General features: G+C 42.1%; 1 protein-coding gene across 1 annotated transcript in view; it reads left to right on the forward strand.

Moving 5' to 3' along the window:
- Positions 1–3510: 3510 nt before the first annotated feature.
- The window catches only part of LOC126482150 (lipase 3-like), a 128973-nt gene continuing 111951 nt past the window's right edge, over positions 3511–20532 (forward strand). Inside the window, exon 1 of the mRNA XM_050106127.1 lies at positions 3511–3657. Within this exon, the coding sequence (XP_049962084.1) occupies positions 3511–3657 (147 nt within the window). The remainder of the gene's footprint in view (positions 3658–20532) is intronic.

The following is a 20532-nucleotide window of genomic DNA, read 5'->3' on the forward strand; positions in this document are numbered from 1 at the left end:
CATGTCCTTAGGTTAGTTATGTTTCAGTAGTGCTATGCCTAGGGGACTGATGACTTCAGATATTAAGTCCCATAGTATTTAAAGCCATTTGTGCCATTTTCTTTATATTTGTGGCTAAAGAATTCATGGGCAAAGTGGGAGTAGTGAGCTGTAGTTATCGGCACTTGAAGGATTTATTTGATGTGCACCACAGTGTGTAGACTCTGTGAACAGTGATTCAGAGCCATCCACTGTGCCATAGTTTCCTTTAAACTACGTGTGTGTATGTTTTTAGATTTGAGTTAACCTTGATTTTATTTAAAGACTTTACTGGCTTCAACTCAGGCAACTTATGTCGCTAAAATTGTTTATACCACAGTAATTCCAGGTTTGTTGATTCGTTCCTATATCTTGGCTTTGAATCCTGTTTGTAATTTATATATTTGGCAATCAGGATTTATGTAAGTTCAGTTTTATTATTTGCTGTTTTAGTTCAACCCCTGTGGACAGTGTTGTTTCAGTTTTATTTATGTTCTTTTATAGAACTGGTCTTAGGCAGCAGAACTTAAAACCGAGCTACATACATTGCTGCATTCTTTCTCGGCTGAGACTTGCATTCTACCTGATTTCATGTTTCGCTATTTGTTCCTGATCTAAGGCTCTTTAATGAGACAACTGTTTCCTGTTTATGAGTGTTCAAACAATCTTCCTCTGTCTTATGTAAACATTAAATTATATATGTAGAGCTACTTGGGCATGTGATTTGATAGAATGAAGAATCATACACCTGCTCAAAGTCAAAGTCAGTTTATGCAAATGCTTATGGCATCTGGGTGACACATGACTAACAATGCTTCACCTTGGGTGGCCAACCTTCAGTTATCAGTGGTAACGACTGAGAGCGAACTCATTCAGAACATCAGAACATCGTTAGGTCGGCGGGGTGGATAGGGCACATGACCCCTGGTGGGATGAGAAGTAGGTGGTTACTTAGCTACACAGACAAAAAGATTATACCACACTTCCAAGTTCATATCAAGACACTGCATGGTTCAGTAGTATTGAATTATGACTCCTCAGAGTGAGCAGGAAAGTCGTAGCATGAAATTAGTCCAGTGTAAAGCTGTCCTCACACAAGACAAGGCAGCTGACATTGATGTGTACGTGGACGACAAATTCAACTGAACCTAGCGACCAGGTCACACGCACACGTGATTTAGAACTGCAGCCATTAGCTCTCCAGCGGCAGATATTGGCTGTAACTGGCTCACAAGCCATGCAGGTTGTATAGGAACAAAGAAACACATAAATTTCCTACATTAGCCCTATTAAAACACGATTTTCCTCCATCGTCAACATGCTAGTCAAGTACTTATGTCTGTAGTATATGTAAACAAGAACTTCAGTATGAACGTGTTTTAAGACAGAAAGGAAAATTCCATGGCCAGTCAGTAAGGACATCTGCTTATGAAAGTTTCAAAAGCGGACAAACTCGCTTCTGTGTGAGAGAGAAATGGAGATAGATAGATAGAGAGAGAGGTAAATAAAAAAGAAAAAAAAAAAGAAATTGGATGCAACAAGATGTAAACAGCTTGGTAACTGATCTCATCTAATCATTACGCTACTCAAAATTTGAGATTAAATGACATTGTGAAAATTTTAACCGGTGATATATTATAAAGTGATATTTAATTACGATAAATCCCATCAAGAATAAGGAGTCTTTGATGAATTGATGAATTTTCAATGTGCTGTTGCCTTGAAACGGCACTCTTTCATAATACAGAAATTATAATATAAAAATAAGTAAATACGACACTTCTTTAACCAGCAACATGACGTTTCCTGTCACTTTATTATAAAAGATTGTACCAATAAAGACACGTTTTCCAAAAAACCTCAATGTGCTGGTGCTTTGAAGCAGCATGCATTCATAGAACTTAATTTATAATACAAAACTCAGAAAACATGCGATTTAGTTGAAAATGACAAAATCCAGTATGAAGTCTCCAAATTTCTCTTTGAGACCCTGGCGTTAGGAACTTGCTTATTAATAATAGTGATGTTGTAACTGTTGATTGGTAATATTTACTGACAAAATGCAACCTAACGCTAGATTGCGTACTTACGGCTATCCTGTGTAGCCGTTTTTTAGTACGATTTTAAAAGAGAGAGAGAGAGATTATTAATTGATCACCGAGGCGTCGGTTCTCGATTGTGTTCAGGAAACGTACGGATTGATTACGCGAATAATTGACGCGGATTGCTTTCACGCAATCAGAATCTTCGATGAAAATATCTAAGGGACCTATTTGAATATAAAAGTGGAAATGAAAGCAAATTAGTGGAGTTTCGTAAGAGAAAGATTAACAGGTCGGAAGTGAACACATTAGTGGTCCCCCAAATACAATCGAGACATCGCGATCAATTGCGAACCTGTAACAAAGCTGATATACAATTTGAACAACATTTTTGGTTAGTGAAAGAAAAGAATAAGAAGAAAATTACTGCATCGTAAAATATTTTGAATAAATTGGCTTTAAACTTCTACACATTGACAAACACACAATAAATGCATGACTTACATCTGATATTTCTTTTGTAATGGCGCAGTCCAATAATCGCTGCTTTGTCAGTCCGTTCCTTCTTAAAATTAGATGTCCTGGCGTGTGCGTAAGTACATTGTATCCACACGCGAGTTACAGAAACGTTTGTTCGTCGTTTCACATAGTTTTTACACAAAATAAAAATACAACATGTAGCAATGCTATGTAGTACGTCTTAAAATGTCGGCGATCAAAAGTACAAGGGATAATGAAGTCTCTAGAATATTTCTTAACAAAAGATAGCTGTTTCGCAGCTTCTTGTTATCAAGCGCTGCGGCAATGATTTTATATATCTGCGTCCAGCGGGTCAAAGTGTTTATTTAGAGTATTTGTACGCTGGACGCGCGTTTTGGTATATGCGCACATTAAACAAAAGTATTTCATCTCTTTACTCTCGCGCTGTGATGCTTAGCATCTTTACGAACTACAGCTCGTTGGCTGCTCTTTTCTTTAATGACAAATATCTCACATGCAAATTAACTGAAATCCAATAATATTACAAGCCTCGTATTGGTTCCTCCTTTTGTAGCACGTAGACGAAATATTGCAGCCCTTATTTTGTGTTCTATGCTAGGCAATGGCTCCTCAGTGTGAAATGACAGGCAGTGAGGTCACAAAACTCGTACAGCTCCACGTCGACGTCAGCTAACTTGTCCAGTGTGAGGTCGGCCAAACCGCTCCTCTACCCCCAGGAGCAGCGAGCTCCAGGGATAAACGACGTGCTGTGTCATAACTGGAGCGGGTGGCGCTGTTGGGGCGCCACGCCCCCCCCCCCGCCCCCCCCCCCCCCCCCAGCAGACGGGGTCGTCGCTCGCGACCTTGCGGGCCGAGGTACTGGGCCACGGCTGCGTACGGCCTTCAGCCCTCCCCCCCCCCCCCTCCCCCCCCCCCTAGGTCGCTACTGGACCACGAGACAGCTCGCTATATGTGTGGCCCGCCGGTCGGCGCGGCGCGAGTAGCAATGGAAAGCCCGCGCAGTGCGACCGCCGGCGCGGCGTTGTCGTTGGTCATGATGGCGGCGACTGCTGGCGCCTACGTCTTCTCGTACGACGCTGACATCTTCAGGACGACGGTGAGCCACGCCACACTCCGTACTCCATTACTTGATGGGGAAATACATCCATTGTAGGGAAAGCGCCTACTTAAGCACCTTAGTGGAAATAACATACTGTCAAACCCACAGTTTGGGTTCCTTAAGGGTTCTGTTATTGAGAAAGCTATTTACACTTACAGGGAAAATGTCATTAATTAACTGGACAACAAATTAGAGGCAAGTGGCATATTCTGTGACTTGTCAAAGGCGTTTGGCTGTGTGAATCACAGCATTGATCATTACGTAACACTTCAGCAGTAGGCAATCATACATCATCTGACTGGGAAGAAATTACATGAGGTGTTCCCCAAGGTTCCATACTAGGTCTACCACTGTTTCTTGTGTATATTAATGACCGGTCATCTGTCACATTACCAGATGCCAAGTTTGTCTTATTTGCAGATGATACAAACATTGCAATAAATAGTAAATCAAATACAAATTTAGAAAGGGCAGCTAATCAAAATTTTACTGAGATTAATAAGTGGTTCATAGCCGATTCACTGTCATTAAACTTTGAAAAGACCCACTATATACAGTTCAGAACTTCCAACGGCTTTCCTTATGGTGTGTGTATAAAATATGATGACATGGAAATAGGAGAAGTTGAGAGTGTAAAATTCTTGGGATTACAACTTGATAATAAATTCAGTTGGGAGCAACATACTAACGAACTGCTAAAGCGCCTAAACAAGTCTGTGTTTGCAATGCGAATGAGGTCAGGTATAGGAGATATAAATATAAAAAAACTGGAATATTTTGCTTATTTTCACTCCATTATGTCATATGGTATCATATTTTGGGGTAACTGCACAAACAGAGAAAAATTTTTTAGAGTACAGAAGCGTGCGTATAACGAGAGAAATGCGTAGTGTAAATCCAAGAACATCATGTCGAAACCTATTCAAAGAATTGGGGATATTATCAACAGCTTCTCAGAATATTTATTCCTTAATGAAGTTTGTTGTAAATAATACATCTCTTTTTTCAACTAACTGCTTAGTACACAGTATCAATACTAGGAATAAGAACACTATACATAAAGATTTAAAATCACTTACTCTTGCCCAGAAAGGAATCCAGTATTCAGCAACGCATATTTTCAATAAGTTACCAGCAACCGTTAAGAGTTTAGTTTCAGACAAGGCACAATTTAAACATAATTTAAAAGAATTTTTGGTGGCCAACTCCTTCTACTTCATCCGTGAGTTTCTCAACATTTTAATGAAAATTTATTATACTTCAATTTTTGACAATACTTGGTTGTAACAGCCAAGTAACTACCTGCTGTGTGAATGATGGATGTATGGAAAGTAGATGTAAGCCTTAAGTCTGTAAATAGTGGAAGTTTAATTTTAAATCTTGTACATAATCTGACTGTTCTTAACTGAGGATCACTGAAATGACTAATTTACTTTAATTTTTGACAATACTTGGTTGTAATAGCCAAGAAACTATCAAATGTCTGAATGATGTTTTTAAGGAAAGCAGATGTAAGTATTAAACCTGTAAATATTAGAAGTTTACATTTATTTCATGTACATATTGCCTGACGATCACTAAAATTAATGAAACTCAAGTTTTTCTAATTACATTTTTGTAATGTATTTATCTGACATGATCCACACCCAGGAGGATTCCCTCTTTTATGGGTCTATGCAATGAATAATTAATCTAATCTAATCGAAAGACGACCATTCAGATTTGGCACAACTTTGAAATATGGAAAGATCTTAAATGCACAATTCTTTAGAAATTCAGACGTTTAAAAATTCCATCACCGGACGGAAGGTCCGCAGCTCGTGGTCTAGTGGCTAGCGTTACTGCCTCGGGATCACAGGGTCCTGGGTTCGATTCCCGGCAGGGTTGGGGATTTTCTCTGCCCAGGAACTGGGTGTTTGTGTTGTCCTCATCATTTCATCATCATTCGTGACAGTGGCTAGATTGGGTTGTGAAAAAATTGGACTACATAAAAATTGGGACATTGTACGGGCGCTGATGACGGCGCAGTTCTGCGCCCCACAAACCAAACATCATCATCATCACCAGACAGAAGCTGTGGAATAAAGTGTATAGTGAAGTTAACGATATGTACAAAATAACGGAAGTAGCCACCTTAGTAAGCCATACCCAGAATTTTCAGTTAATATCGCACTTGCATTTGTATCAAACATTAGTAAAAAGCTCACGAAACTGAGCACATAGGCTGAATATAATACGGATTTCATCTCATATACATATATTTGATGCTTTCGTTGTCTATTATTTCACTTCAAATTGTTACCACTTATTTAGGCTTACTTAAAAAGTTCTTTTGCATGTAATCCAGTGTATGTTTGACAATTGTAGTATGACTACTGTTGGTCATACTCTTGCAGCATTTATGTTAATAAAGGTTGTAAAGTGATAAAAGCTGGCCTGTTATTACAATCTAATACTGTACCATGAAGGAAGGATACTATACCATGAGAAATGACCACCATAATAAAATAAGGGAAATCAGAGCTCGCATGGAAAGATATACGTGTTCGTTTTTTCCGAGCGCTGTACGAGATTGGAATAACAGAGAATTATTGTGAAGGTGGTTCGGTGAACCCTCTGCCAGGCACTAAAATGTTGTTTTCAGAGTATTCTTGTAGATGTAGAAGTTCTTTTAAAAAACAAAAATCCTTTCAATTGTAGTAACGGTTTCCTCTTATTCCAAGTTGTTGCCACTAATCTAGGATCACCTAAATGATTATGTTGCACGTCTTTTATTACGTGTTCTACTTTTGTAATATGAGTACATTCGGTCATATTTGAATAAAATTTTATTTTATGATGACTGTAGCCTTTACCTTTCACAGCTTACATTTTGTTTCTGTACATTGAACTAACCAGTTTTGATAATTGACTAACGACTACTTCTGTGACGTTGTTCACGATGCCACCTAACGACGCATATTTCATGCTATGTGAATTTCACCTTCTGTCAATTTTGAGTTTCTCTTCCATAAAAGTAGCATAATTGTTTCTTTGTCAAGTTGTTAACGGTGTTGTATAGTTCATCGCAATGTATAGTTCTTTGTAAAGTTATTCTTCATTTCTGTGGCCAATGACAGTGCCACCTACCAGCCTTTGTCTACTTCTTAGGTACCTCAATAGCTGCAGTCAGTTTGGCACCGCTTCTGTTCGAATAGATAACGCCACTTTCAAATACGCCTTTATGAGATGAGGTCTGTATTATATTCAGCCCATGTTCTCACTTTGATGAGGTTTTTTTAAATGTACGTTCAATGTTATACTTAAAATTCTCTGTATGGATTACTAAGTTACATAATTATGTTATTATGTGCATACTGGATTCGTTAATCTCCTTGTACGCTTTATTCCATACCTTCAGTCTGATAACGAAATTTTGAAACGCGTAACGCTTAGGAAAGAACTGTGCGAAAAGACCTTCCCATATTTCAAAGCTGTGGAACACCACGTACTCTTGTCTCCGCCTAGTGATTATTGGAGAGTAGAGAAGTAACAATCCGAGGTGATTTCGGTAAAAGTTATTCCTGTTTTCCATCCAAAGGCTCAAAATAGTCTCGGTGCAGGGAAGATCTTCAGTGAACTTTTCATCATCAAAATTCTGGCAGTACGTCATCATATTGACAGTAATACTGACAGCGTATGAGGAGAAACATAATTACAGTACTCGATATCGACAATGACATAGACGTCCGCAAGGCTGGCAAGAAGGAGCAGTTGCCCCTTCTGGAGTCTAGACATTATATTAAACCTCGGAATGTTTCCCGTTGTGATTTACTTATAGTCGTACTGTACGCTAATGTAACGGAAATCGGAACTTAAAATGGTAAACTACACTCCTGGAAATGGAAAAAAGAACACATTGACACCGGTGTGTCAGACCCACCATACTTGCTCCGGACACTGCGAGAGGGCTGTACAAGCAATGATCACACGCACGGCACAGCGGACACACCAGGAACCGCGGTGTTGGCCGTCGAATGGCGCTAGCTGCGTAGCATTTGTGCACCGCCGCCGTCAGTGTCAGCCAGTTTGCCGTGGCATACGGAGCTCCATCGCAGTCTTTAACACTGGTAGCATGCCGCGACAGCGTGGACGTGAACCGTATGTGCAGTTGACGGACTTTGAGCGAGGGCGTATAGTGGGCATGCGGGAGGCCGGGTGGACGTACCGCCGAATTGCTCAACACGTGGGGCGTGAGGTCTCCACAGTACATCGATGTTGTCGCCAGTGGTCGGCGGAAGGTGCACGTGCCCGTCGACCTGGGACCGGACCGCAGCGACGCACGGATGCACGCCAAGACCGTAGGATCCTACGCAGTGCCATAGGGGACCGCACCGCCACTTCCCAGCAAATTAGGGACACTGTTGCTCCTGGGGTATCGGCGAGGACCATTCGCAACCGTCTCCATGAAGCTGGGCTACGGTCCCGCACACCGTTAGGCCATCTTCCGCTCACGCCCCAACATCGTGCAGCCCGCCTCCAGTGGTGTCGCGACAGGCGTGAATGGAGGGACGAATGGAGACGTGTCGTCTTCAGCGATGAGAGTCGTTTCTGCCTTGGTGCCAATGATGGTCGTATGCGTGTTTGGCGCCGTGCAGGTGAGCGCCACAATCAGGACTGCATACGACCGAGGCACACAGGGCCAACACCCGGCATCATGGTGTGGGGAGCGATCTCCTACACTGGCCGTACACCACTGGTGATCGTCGAGGGGACACTGAATAGTGCACGGTACATCCAAACCGTCATCGAACCCATCGTTCTACCATTCCTAGACCGGCAAGGGAACGTGCTGTTCCAACAGGACAATGCACGTCCGCATGTATCCCGTGCCACCCAACGTGCTCTAGAAGGTGTAAGTCAACTACCCTGGCCAGCAAGATCTCCGGATCTGTCCCCCATTGAGCATGTTTGGGACTGGATGAAGCGTCGTCTCACGCGGTCTGCACGTCCAGCACGAACGCTGGTCCAACTGATGCGCCAGGTGGAAATGGCATGGCAAGCCGTTCCACAGGATTACATCCAGCATCTCTACGATCGTCTCCATGGAAGAATAGCAGCCTGCATTGCTGCGAAAGGTGGATATACACTGTACTAGTGCCGACATTGTGCATGCTCTGTTGCCTGTGTCTATGTGCCTGTGGTTCTGTCAGTGTGATCATGTGATGTATCTGACCCCAGGAATGTGTCAATAAAGTTTCCCCTTCCTGGGACAATGAATTCACGGTGTTCTTATTTCAATTTCCAGGAGTGTAGTTGAAACGAATGGAGTTTTTGGTATGGATAGTGACTTGCCTTTTTTCCGGTTAATATATTAGCTTTAATTATGTTGCCTAGGAGCTTTCTGCGAAGATATAATGAGGAAATTGAGCGTGTATAGGAATTATGTTCTAAAGTCTACGTTTCTTTGGTACATCATTATACCGACAGATTTAAATATTTTTCTTCACTTTGATCATATTTCGTATTCACTGATTTACTTGTTGACGCATGTCAGTTTTTGTTGATGAAACTGTTCACCCACACAACAGTACTGTTGTATAATTTTAGCACTGACTGTTTGTTATAAGACTAAATAACAGATTGAGCATTGTCTCGAAAGCAAATACCATGGTCTTTTTGAAGTTTATTTCCGTTTCTCCACTTTGAGAACAGTAGTTTGGTATTTTGTTGCACTCACGATTTTCTTCCTACTGTTAATTCGTTTTTTCCTACTTCAGTGTTTTAATTTTCAGTGTCAACGTAACACTATTGCTGTATTATTAGTAATAAAAATACTACTTCTGAACAACTTGTTGAATAACATGGAATCAATTATAAAATTGATACAATTTCACATTGTTAAATTGAAACTGTGACTTTCACATTCATATTAATGATTTTGAAATATATATGTAGCTTGCATCAGTGACATATGCTACCCAAAAAGACACTGAATGGATATCTATTAATCGATTAAGATACAATACTTTCTATGTAGTTCTTGTCAAATTTAGCTCTCGGGCCAATACACGTTCTAAAAGTAATTGTGTCAGTTACATAAATATTCTAGTTTCATTACGAGTTTTTCGTCATGGCATGTTATGACTCATACACGAGGGAGGTTATATTGTTAAATAAATAGAAAGAACACGTGAGTCCATGTGGAAGTCAAACTACAACGCTGTAAAATACCGGGATTTGGTGACAATCTGCCTCACTGATAGACCACCATTAAATTTCATTATGTTATTTGTCATTTTCGCGACAATAGTGAGATATCTCAAAACATTGGCCACATTGTTTTTTTAAAGTCTCAGACATTTAACTCAAAGTAGTTGTATAAAGATTTAGCTAACTCTGGATACACGATTCCTGAACAAGCTATCAAAATTTTCTTATAGCTATGAGTAATCATAAAGAAACGACGTAATGAAGGTTTCTTATGAAAGTGTCTACAAAAAATGGGAATGAGTTGATTTTTGGAAGTAAGTTAAGAAAAGTATGAAAGAAGAGCCTTCTGTAGGTAGAATTCTTTAAGCCAAAAATTCTTAGAACTGTTGAGAGCTACAGTTTTCTCTTTATTAATTCTGCATGTGATGTGATTGAACAGTTTTGTGAAAAAAATTCTAGATGTTCCTGAATGACCGATCTGGTGGCTTTCCACTGAGGTGACAAAAGTCATGGGATACTCCTAATATCGTGTCGGACCTCCTTTTACCCGACGTAGTGCAACAACTCTACGTGGCATGGACTCAAGTCGCTGAAACTGCCGGCCGCTGTGGCCGAGCGGTTCTAGGCGCTTCAGTCCGGAACCGCGCTGCTGCTACTGTCGCAGTTTCGAATCCTGCCTCAGACATGGATGTGTGTGATGTCCTTAGGTTGGTTATGTTTAAGTAGCTCTAAGTCTAGAGGACTGATGACCTCAGATGTTAAGTCCCATAGTGCTTAGAACCATTTCGATCGTTGAAAGTCCCCTGCAGTAATATTGAGTCATGCTGCCTCTGTGGTCGCGCATACTTGCGAAATTGTTGCCGGTGCAGGATTTTGTGCGCGAGTTGTTCTCTAGATCGTGTCCCATAAATGTTCAGTGGGGTTCATGTCGGGCCATCTGGATAACCAAATAATTCACTCGAATTGTCCACAATGTTCTTCAAACCAATCGAGAACGTTTTTGCCGGGTGATATGGCGCATTTTCATCCATAAAAATTTCATCGTTATTCGGGTATACAATGTCCATGAGCGGCTACAAATGGTCTCCAAGCAGCTAAATATAGCCAATTTGGGTCCTTGGCTTCTTGGGATCTGTACCTCAATCGAACCTTATCAGCAGCTCTTACCAACTGAAATCGGCATTTATCTGACCACACCAAAGTTTTCCAGTCGTCTAGAATCCAACCGATATGGTCACTGGCCCAGGAGAGGCGCTACATGCAATGTCATGCTGTTAGCAAAGGCACACATGTCAGTCCTCTGGTGCCATAGTCCATTAATGCCAAATTTAGTCCCAAGGTCCTAACGGATACGTTCATCGTACGTCCCTCATCGACTTATGCGGTTCTTTCACGCAGTGTTGCTTGTCTGTTAGCACTGACAACTCCGCTCAAACTCCGCCGCTCGCGGTCGTTAAGCGAAGCCCGTCGGCCACTGAGTTGTCCTTGGTGAGAGGTTATGCCTGAAATTTGGTATTCTCAGCACACTCTTGGCACTGTGGATCTCGGAATATTGAATTCCCTAACGATTTCCGAAATGGAATGTCCCATGCGTCTAGCTCCAACTACAATTTCGCGTTGGAAGTCTGTTAATTTCCGTCACTTGAATCACCTGAGAACAAATGACAGGTTCGGCATTTCACTGTCCTTTTATACCTTGTTTGCGGGGTACTACCGCCATGTGCATATCGCTGTCCCGTGACTTTCGTCAACTCAGTGTAGTGATATGTAATATCCTTGTGTAGGTTTTTTACAATGTCAGCAGTGTGTCTAGATACAAGCAAACTGGCTGCTATGGATATTTATTCCGATGCTGAAAATTAAATGTATTTACTAAATTTCAGCGCAATGTTCCTGTCTCTTTGGCCTACATGTGGCGAACTGTGACGTTCGCCTACGTGTGGCGAACTGTGAAGTTCTAGTGACATGGATGAGTCTTGGCATAGTCTAAGAGGAAGCAGGTTCTTGCAAAATCTAGCTATTTGTAACTCTGTGCGGCTGATCCCGGCGGAGATTCGAGTCCTCCCTCGGGCATGGGCATGCGTGTTTGACCTTCGGATAATTTAGGTTACGTAGTGTGTAAGCTTAGGGACTGATGACGTTAGCAGTTAAGTCCCATAAGATTTCACACACATTTGAACATTTTTATAACCTACGGATAGTGTTCTAGTTTATTGTTCACCAGGAACCATTTCTTTTATTTAACTACCTAACGTTCCTCGTGTGTGAGCCTTTCACCAGGTACTAACGAAAATCTTCAGCTGAAACTTAAAAACTCAGAAAATCGAGCTTTCACTCCTAAACATATATGACAGTAAAAAAGATTCGTAATACACGTAGTTGACGAACATTTATTCATAGAATACATATTTAATTGTTCTATATATCCCCTTGTATACAGCATGTAACATTCTGGAAGCAATACATTTTAAGTCTTCCCACAGCCACTGCGTCACATAACCTGAAACCAGTATGAATGTACTCCTGATCTAGTAAGCAGGTTAACTTGTGAACATTATACGTTTAATATACAGTTTTCAGAGCTAAATTAAAGGCGCGAATGATCTTTCTGCGTTTTGATGTTACATAAGTTGACAAAAGAAACAACTATTGCTAGAAGAATGTACGATGCTTTGTGACGCTTTGCTATTGCATAAAGTGGACAGGCATGAGGTTTCAACAACTAATATGTGCGATAAAACAGTCGAATGTCCGTTCTCAACTGTTCGAGTAACGCACGCGCTTTTGAGACTAGAGGCTCGTTTACAGAAGAGCGGGACATACTTAATAGCCCCGTTGCGAAAGGCTTCGGAAGGCAACGATCTGCTGTTGTCCGACATATGACGTCTGAAGAAGTGTGCGATTTAAATAACAGATCGTGGAAAATGTTTCACAGGAGAAACCCGGGCTGCACTAAAACCGACTTCTCGTTCCGTTGCATTTCAAGAGCATCGCAGGCGAATTGTAAAGGTCCTTTCCGTAGGACGCCACCAACTTATTTCTACATCATTATCAAAAACATTTATTTGATAAAAAAAAATCTATTGAAACGGCGCTGACACGAGCACTACACCGGCTTCTATCATGAATTTCACGGGCACATAATTACAGTTATGATGAGCTACTCCAAGTGAAAAATGGCGCACAATGTGGGAGAAATTGCAAAACATGTTATCGAAAACGAATGCAAAATATGTACACATAAGTAGGACACGAAGTGCGTGATGTATTTGCTGACGACGTGTTGTGGGCTGTCCACAGCCACTTGATTAACCTCATATACAACACTCAGTAAAGAACTGGAATCAGCAGAACGTATAGGAATGAAGTGGAACTAATAAATAGCTAACACTATAGATAAAATGTAACTCTCCTCTTATCGCAAAAACGTAACCTAACACTCCAGCCACCTCTCCCCAATTCCCATACACCCGTAAAATCCACTTACTCAGTTTCATTTATTGCTTGCTGTGGTCTTCAGCCCGAAAACCGCAGTGATGCCCATGCTAGCCTATCCTGTGCAAGCCTCTTCATCTCGTATAACCAGAACAACCTACGTAAAATTGAATCTGATTACTGTATGCAGCCGGACGGTGTGGCCGTGTTGTTCTGGGCGCTTCAGTCTGGAACCGCGTGACCGCTACGGTCGCAGGTTCGAATCCTGCCTCGGGCATGGATGTGTGTGATGTCCTTAGGTTAGTTACGTTTACGTAGTTCTAGGGGACTGATGACCACAGATGTTAAGTCCCATAGTGCTCAGAGCCATTTGAACCATTTTTACTGTATGCAGGACAGATTCCCGACACAGTTTTAATCCGGCCCTCCCTCCATCCATCCGCAAACACTTCCTTCCATTACCGGACTAACGAATCCTAGATGCCTTGGGGTTCTTCTATCAATCTGCCCCTTCCTTTAGTCAAACTGAGTTTCCATGTATCACCAATCGATTCAATACGTCCTTACTAGTTATTCGACGCAGATAATTTCCAACATTATTCTGTAGCAAAAAGCAAAACAGAATCGAAGCCCTTAAGATGTGGTGCTACAGAAGAATCCTGAAAATTAAGTGGACTGTTAAGGTAAGGAATGACGAGTTCTCCGCAGAATCGGAGAAGAAAGGAACTTGCGGAAAACAATGACGAGAAGAAGGGATAAGATGACAGGACATGAATTCACGCATCAGGGAATAACCTCTATGATAATAAATGGAACTGTAGAGGTTAAAAGCTCATAGGGGAAGACATAGATTGAAATACATCCAACAAATAACTGAGGACGCAAGGACCAAGCGCTACTCTGAAATGAAGAGGTTGGCGCAGTCAAGGAATTCGTGGCGGGCCGCATCAAACCAGTCAGACGGCTTATGACTCAAACATTTTCTTCTGCGGCCATCGTCAGGTATTTTGTTACCCAGAAAGCGAAACTCATCCATTAATTTTAGTTTCTCATTTTCTAATATAATTCTATCAGCACCTGATTTAATGCGATTGCATTTCATTATCCTTTCCCTTTGTTGGTACTCATTTTATAGCCTCAAGACACTATCTATTCTATTCAACTACTCTTACACGTCCTTCCATGTCTCTGGCAGAATTTCAGTATTATTGGCAAACAGAAAAACTTTTATTTCTTCTCCTTGAACTCTAATTCCGTTTCCAAATGTTCCCTGGTTTGCCTTCTCAAGTTACAGATTAAATCATGGATAGATTTCAGCCCATGTCCGAGGCAGGATTGGAACCTACGACAGTAGCAGTCGTGCCGTTCCGGACTGAAGCGCCTAGAACCACTCGGCCACAACGGCCGGCCATACATTTCTCTATAATTCAAGCTGATTTTTCCCGAGATCGGCTTCCACCAATTTTTCCATTCTTCTGTGAATAATTCATTTCAGTATTTTGCAACCATAACTTATTAAACTGAATGTTCGGTAGTATTGCCACCTGTCCGCACCTGCCTTCCTTGGAATAAGAACTTCCATTCTGCTTGAAGCCTGAGAGGATTTCTCCAGTCTGACATGGCATGCATACCAAGTGAAATAGCTTTGTTATGATGTTATGACTGGCTCTTCCAAAGATTGGAATAATTAATCTACTTTGAGGGACTTGTTTCACAACTCTATCAAATGCCCCTCGTAGTATCATATCTTGCATCTGTCTTTAATAATTTCTTCATCTCTTTCTGTAACATTTTTTTGAAATCTTTCCCCTCTATGCATTCCTTGCAACATTCATACTTCTTATATTTGCTTCGTGCAGGCTTGTCATATGTGCTCTCAATATTGATAGAGATGCTTCTCTTTTCCCAAAGGTCTCTTTAATTTTCCTATGCGCCGCATCTATCTTTCCCCATTCAAGCGTCTGTCATCGTCTCTCACCGCCGAACTACAGGTGTCTATTGTCAGACCATTCGCATACGTATGTCTGCCTACAGCAGCACGCAAGAAACCTGTACCTTCAGTAACACAATATACTGCCCAAACCACAGCCTTGCATTTACCTTCTACATCTAAATTTACGCCTGTATCTGCAATAGTACGGTGCGTGGCTGATCGTACCTTGTACCACTAATAATCATTTGCTTCCCTGTTCCACACGCAAACAGAGCGAGGGAAAAGCGACTGACAATACGCCACCGTACGAACTCTAGTTTCTCTTTTATTCGTGACCCTTACGCGAAATTTATGTTGGTGGCAATATAATCGTTCTGCAGTCAGCTTCAAATGTCGGTTCACTAAATTTTCTCAATAGTGTTCCGCGAAATGATAGTCTTCCTTCCATGGGTTCACACTTGAGTTCACTGAACATCGCGTACCACTTCAGGCTTCTGCTATAACTGTATTAAATTTCGAAATATCCTGCTGTTTAAACGTTCTACGAGTATAGGTGTGTGTGTCACTCCTCATGAAACACTCGTGATATTTGTAACCTGAACCATATTTTTACACTGAGACGTAGTTTGTGACTTGTAAGTATAATATGATTTGTGCCACCTGAGAATTCCGTACATGTAGTTCTGTGTTAGTTTTGAGGTTCTTTGTTACTGTTATCATAAACAACTATAGCTTCTTCCCTGCACGAATTCCGTACATGTTTTCTAATGCCATATTAAGTTTGATAACCATAGCCCATAGTCGTTTGTGTGGCGGTGATCTCGCTCAGCGAAAACAGATTAACAGTATGAAAAATACAGTAGAATATCTGTAGTTTTTTTTCATTTTTAAATATTTTCTAGAACAAAACACAATTCCACTGTGTGGGACTGTAAAGAAAACGGAAGACCTTGTAAGTAAAACATTTATTGATTATTACAACACCTGTTTCAATTACATCTGCGAATTGTCCTGACATATATATAACATCTGGTGTGATTATATTTGGTGACTGTTCTCGTTATAGTTCACACTACACACTACACACTATGGCTCCGGCCAGGGTGGCCGAGCGGTTCTAGACGCTACAGTCTGGAACCGCCCGACCGCTACGGTCGCAGGTTCGAATCCTGCCTCGGGCATGGGTGTGTGTGATGTCCTTAGGTTAGTTAGGTTTAAGTAGTTCTAAGTTCTAGGGGACCGATGACCTCAGAAGTTAAGTCCCATCGTGCTCAGAGCCATACAGTATGGCGTAATATTTTCGTATGATACTGTGAGTATTTATTGTAATTTTTTGACAGTTCATACAATAGATGTTTTATATTTAAATAGTTGCTCTGTAATTGCCGTATATTGCAGCCACATTGCTCCAATATTGCAGTCAAATATTGCAGTAAAATAGGCACATCTAAACATACCTTCAGAATCGTTATAAACTCGAGAAAAGCTTTCAGAATTAATTTCTCCAACAAACCTGGAGTTAGCCGCTATCTCTGGTGTTTGAACACCGTTATACCAATGCTAACCAAAAAAGTTTCATCACCAGTTTGACAGCGTTTCATTCCCTTGTACGTGTGTCCTTCGGATGGCGACACATTTAACTTGTTCACGTGGTCGTCGTTCGGAGACGGGCACATTTAACTTGATCTCTTCCAAATGCAGCACTTGATTCCACCGTCCTCTCCTACCCGTCAAGGTCTTACGTGAATTCGAATTTTTTGTTGCCTTCGGCCTTGCCCGTGAAGGTCTCCGAGAGCCTCGACCCAGGCGTGCGGCCGTGAGGCTGAGTTATTCGGCACTCCCTACAAGTATACTGACGGAAAAAAAATCGCCGCACCAAAATGTAATTAATGCAGAGCAATGAAATTTCGTGCATACATTTGTTTAGGTAACATATTTAAGCGATTAACATTGCGAAGTCACAGGTTAATGTTAGCGCGTTATAAGCCATTCCAAATATGTAATGCTGGTACGTTAATAACCGGTGTAACGGCCAGAATATTGAATGCAACCATGCAACCGTGCATGTGCCGGATGTGCACAGGTGCCGGATGGAGTGCCTTGCCTATTGCTCTTGGTTGGTTAATACAAAGACGGTTAATGCAGTTTGTGGATAACGCTGGTGTTGTCGGCCGACGACGTCCCATAAGCGCTCGATCGGACACAAATCTGGTGATCGAGCAGGCCAAGGCAACACGTCGATTCTCAATAGAGTGTTTTGGGTTAGAAGAGCGGTATGTGGGTGAGCGTTGTCCTATTGGAAAGCACCACCTATAATGCTGTTCATGAATGGAAGGTCGAATCTCTAGATTCACGCACAAATTCACAGTCAGGGTGCTTGGGATAACCACGAGAGTGCTCCTGCTGTCATACGAAATCATACCCCAGACCATAACTCCAGGTGTAGATCCAGCGTGTCTAGCACGCAGACCGATCTATTGCAGACCCTCAGCTAGCCTCCTTCTAGCCAGTACATGGGCATCACTGGTACAGAGGCAGAACCAGCCTTCATCAGAAAATACAACAGGCCTCAACCATGCCCTCCAGCAACCTGTCAGTTGACACCACTAAAGTCGAAATTGGCGTTGGTTTGCGGTCAGTGGAATGAACGCTACAGGACGTCTGGCTTGGAGCTGTCCTTGATGTAACCGATTTGTAACAGTTCATTGTGTCACTGTGGTGCCAACTGCTGATCTTATAGCTTCTGCTAATGCAGTACGATGCGCCAGAGCCGTCGGCCGAACACGTTGGTCGTCCCTCTCGATAATCCCATGTGAAAGTCCTGAACACGGTCTTCCTGCACCCGTACATTCTCGTGACCACCGCTGCCAGCAGTCATGTACAGTGTCTCAATTTCTGCCAAGTCTTTCTGCAGTATCGCAGAAGGAACATCCAGCTTCTCGTAGCTCTGTCACACGACGTCGTTCAAACTCAGTTAGGTGTTGGTAATGGCACCTTTGTCGCCTAAGGGCATTCATGACTAACATCAACTCTCCTAGCCCAATTTCAAAGTCAAATAACACTCACGACCGTTACTGCGCGTGTTTAAACCAAACCTGATTTGCATTCTCATAGAGGCGCTACTAGCGTTACTCTTGTGCAGCTGACGCGAAATTGGAACCGACATAATCTTTCATGCCGGCCGGGATGGCCGAGCGGTTCTAGGCGCTACAGCCTGGAACCGCGTGACCGCTACTGTCGCAGGTTCGAATCCTGCCTCGAGCATGGATGTGTGTGATGTCCTTAGGTTCGTTAGATTTAAGTAGTTCTAAGTTCTAGGGGACTGATGACCTCAGAAGTTAAGTCCCGTAGTGCTCAGAGCCATTTGAACCATAATCTTTCAGAAGTAGAAACAAGCCTACCAACTTTCGTTTATGTAGCACAACTGCTTTTTGGTTTTGCGACTTTTTCCGCCAGTATATTTGTATTTGGTTCTTCGTCACGTGCCTTACAACAACTTTGTCAACCTACTAGAACGTCAGTTGTGATTGTAATAGACCACCTTTCTTTGTAAAACACTTGAGGGTAAGGTGAAACTGATATAGGGATACTAATGGAGTACCATGAGCACCCCCTTTAGGCCTGATAACAGCAACGATACATCGAGGTATGGACTCCATGACGTAATGAAACCATATCACAAGTACTCTCGTGTCCCTGGAGTATTCATCAGATAACTGTCGTACAGTTCATGAGCGGTTGGACAGTGTAAGGTGTTGCTGAAGGTACGAGTTGTTTTCGTGGTGCTGTAGGCCAATATACGGATGCAAATTTCCGGACAGTAGCCACCTGCACCGTTCACTGGTGCCAGACACATCAAGGACACAGTTTGATCCCATATAAAATCCCCTCACACCGCATATGACACTATTAACGATGATCCGGCCGTGGGATGCAGACGTTAAACGCTTCGGCCCCGTTGGTGCTATTCGAGACGAGTTGTCTGTGTGCCGGTGTCGACTTTTCATCCTCTCCATTGTGTCCCAAAGCTACCTTCCCCAATGCTTCTTGCTTCTAATGCCGGTGTTAATCTATTCAAGGGTATCTCTGTGCCCTTCAGCATTGGACCAATGGAGGTGAGGAGTGATTCTTGACCCATGTTGAGGAGGCGGTTCTAGCTGGATGTTCAAGTCTGGTTGACACAGGTCGGCGTCCGTCGATCATGACAACTCCGATCTGTAACTGTTAAAACAAACTCCTCGCTTTGTTTGGTTTGTTTCATATACTAACTGCCTTTCAGAGATATTCGCGTATCGATGAAGCAGCAGACCGAAATATATAAGCGGCCCTCGCTTACAATTGAAGCAATGGTGTTCGAAGGATGTCTGCATTCTTTAGTGCTACACACAGGGACTGTACCACTCGGTACCGCAACAACTCCCTTTATTTGAAACGATAAACCAAATATCCTTCGCCTGTTCGCGACGGGCTTATAAACTTACGCGTAACTTGATAACAGTAGCCGGCCGAAGTGGCCGAGCTGTTCTAGGCGCTACAGTCTGGAGCCGCGCGGCCGCTGCGGTCGCAGGTTCGAATCCTGCCTCGGGCATGGATGTGTGTGATGTCATTAGGTTAGTTAGGTTTAAGTAGTTCTAAGTTCTAGGGGACTGATGACCTCAGAAGTAAAGTCACATAGTGCTCAGAACCATTTGAACCATTTGATAACAGTAGTTTTTATTCCCGGTTTGCAAATGAATGTTCAAATGTAGATAATATATCTCGAATTATAAGTTTCTCCATTCAAGCCGATGCCACATTATAGTCTTGCGAGGATGTTGATTTGTGATTATAGTGTCGTTCATTAGTCGCTACGTTGCTAATTCAACAACCCCTACGTCGTAAATCCAGAGCTAATGTATTCTCTAAATAACGTACAGAAACCGTCGCAATACAATGTTCAATTACTCTTCCCTGTTAATAATGTCACTCAATCACCTTTAGCTTCGGCGATCTACCAAGAAAATAATTATTCACAGTTAAATAATAAAGTTCAATTAAATGATGTAGACGACACGAAGTATTAAAGTTATAACTGAGTTTATTGAACTTTTGAATTATCTAACCACTGCAGTTATAAGAGTCGAGGGGCATGAAAGGGAAGCAGTGGTTGGGAAGGGAGTGAGACAGGGTTGTAGCCTCTCCCCGATGCTATTCAATCTGTATATTGAGCAAGCAGTAAAGGAAACAAAAGAAAAGTTCGGAGTAGGTATTAAAATCCATGGAGAAGTAATAAAAACTTTGAGGTTCACCGATGACATTGTAATTCTGTCAGA

The sequence above is a fragment of the Schistocerca serialis genome, chromosome 5 (genome assembly GCF_023864345.2).
Source record: "Schistocerca serialis cubense isolate TAMUIC-IGC-003099 chromosome 5, iqSchSeri2.2, whole genome shotgun sequence".
Lineage (NCBI taxonomy): Eukaryota > Metazoa > Arthropoda > Insecta > Orthoptera > Acrididae > Schistocerca > Schistocerca serialis.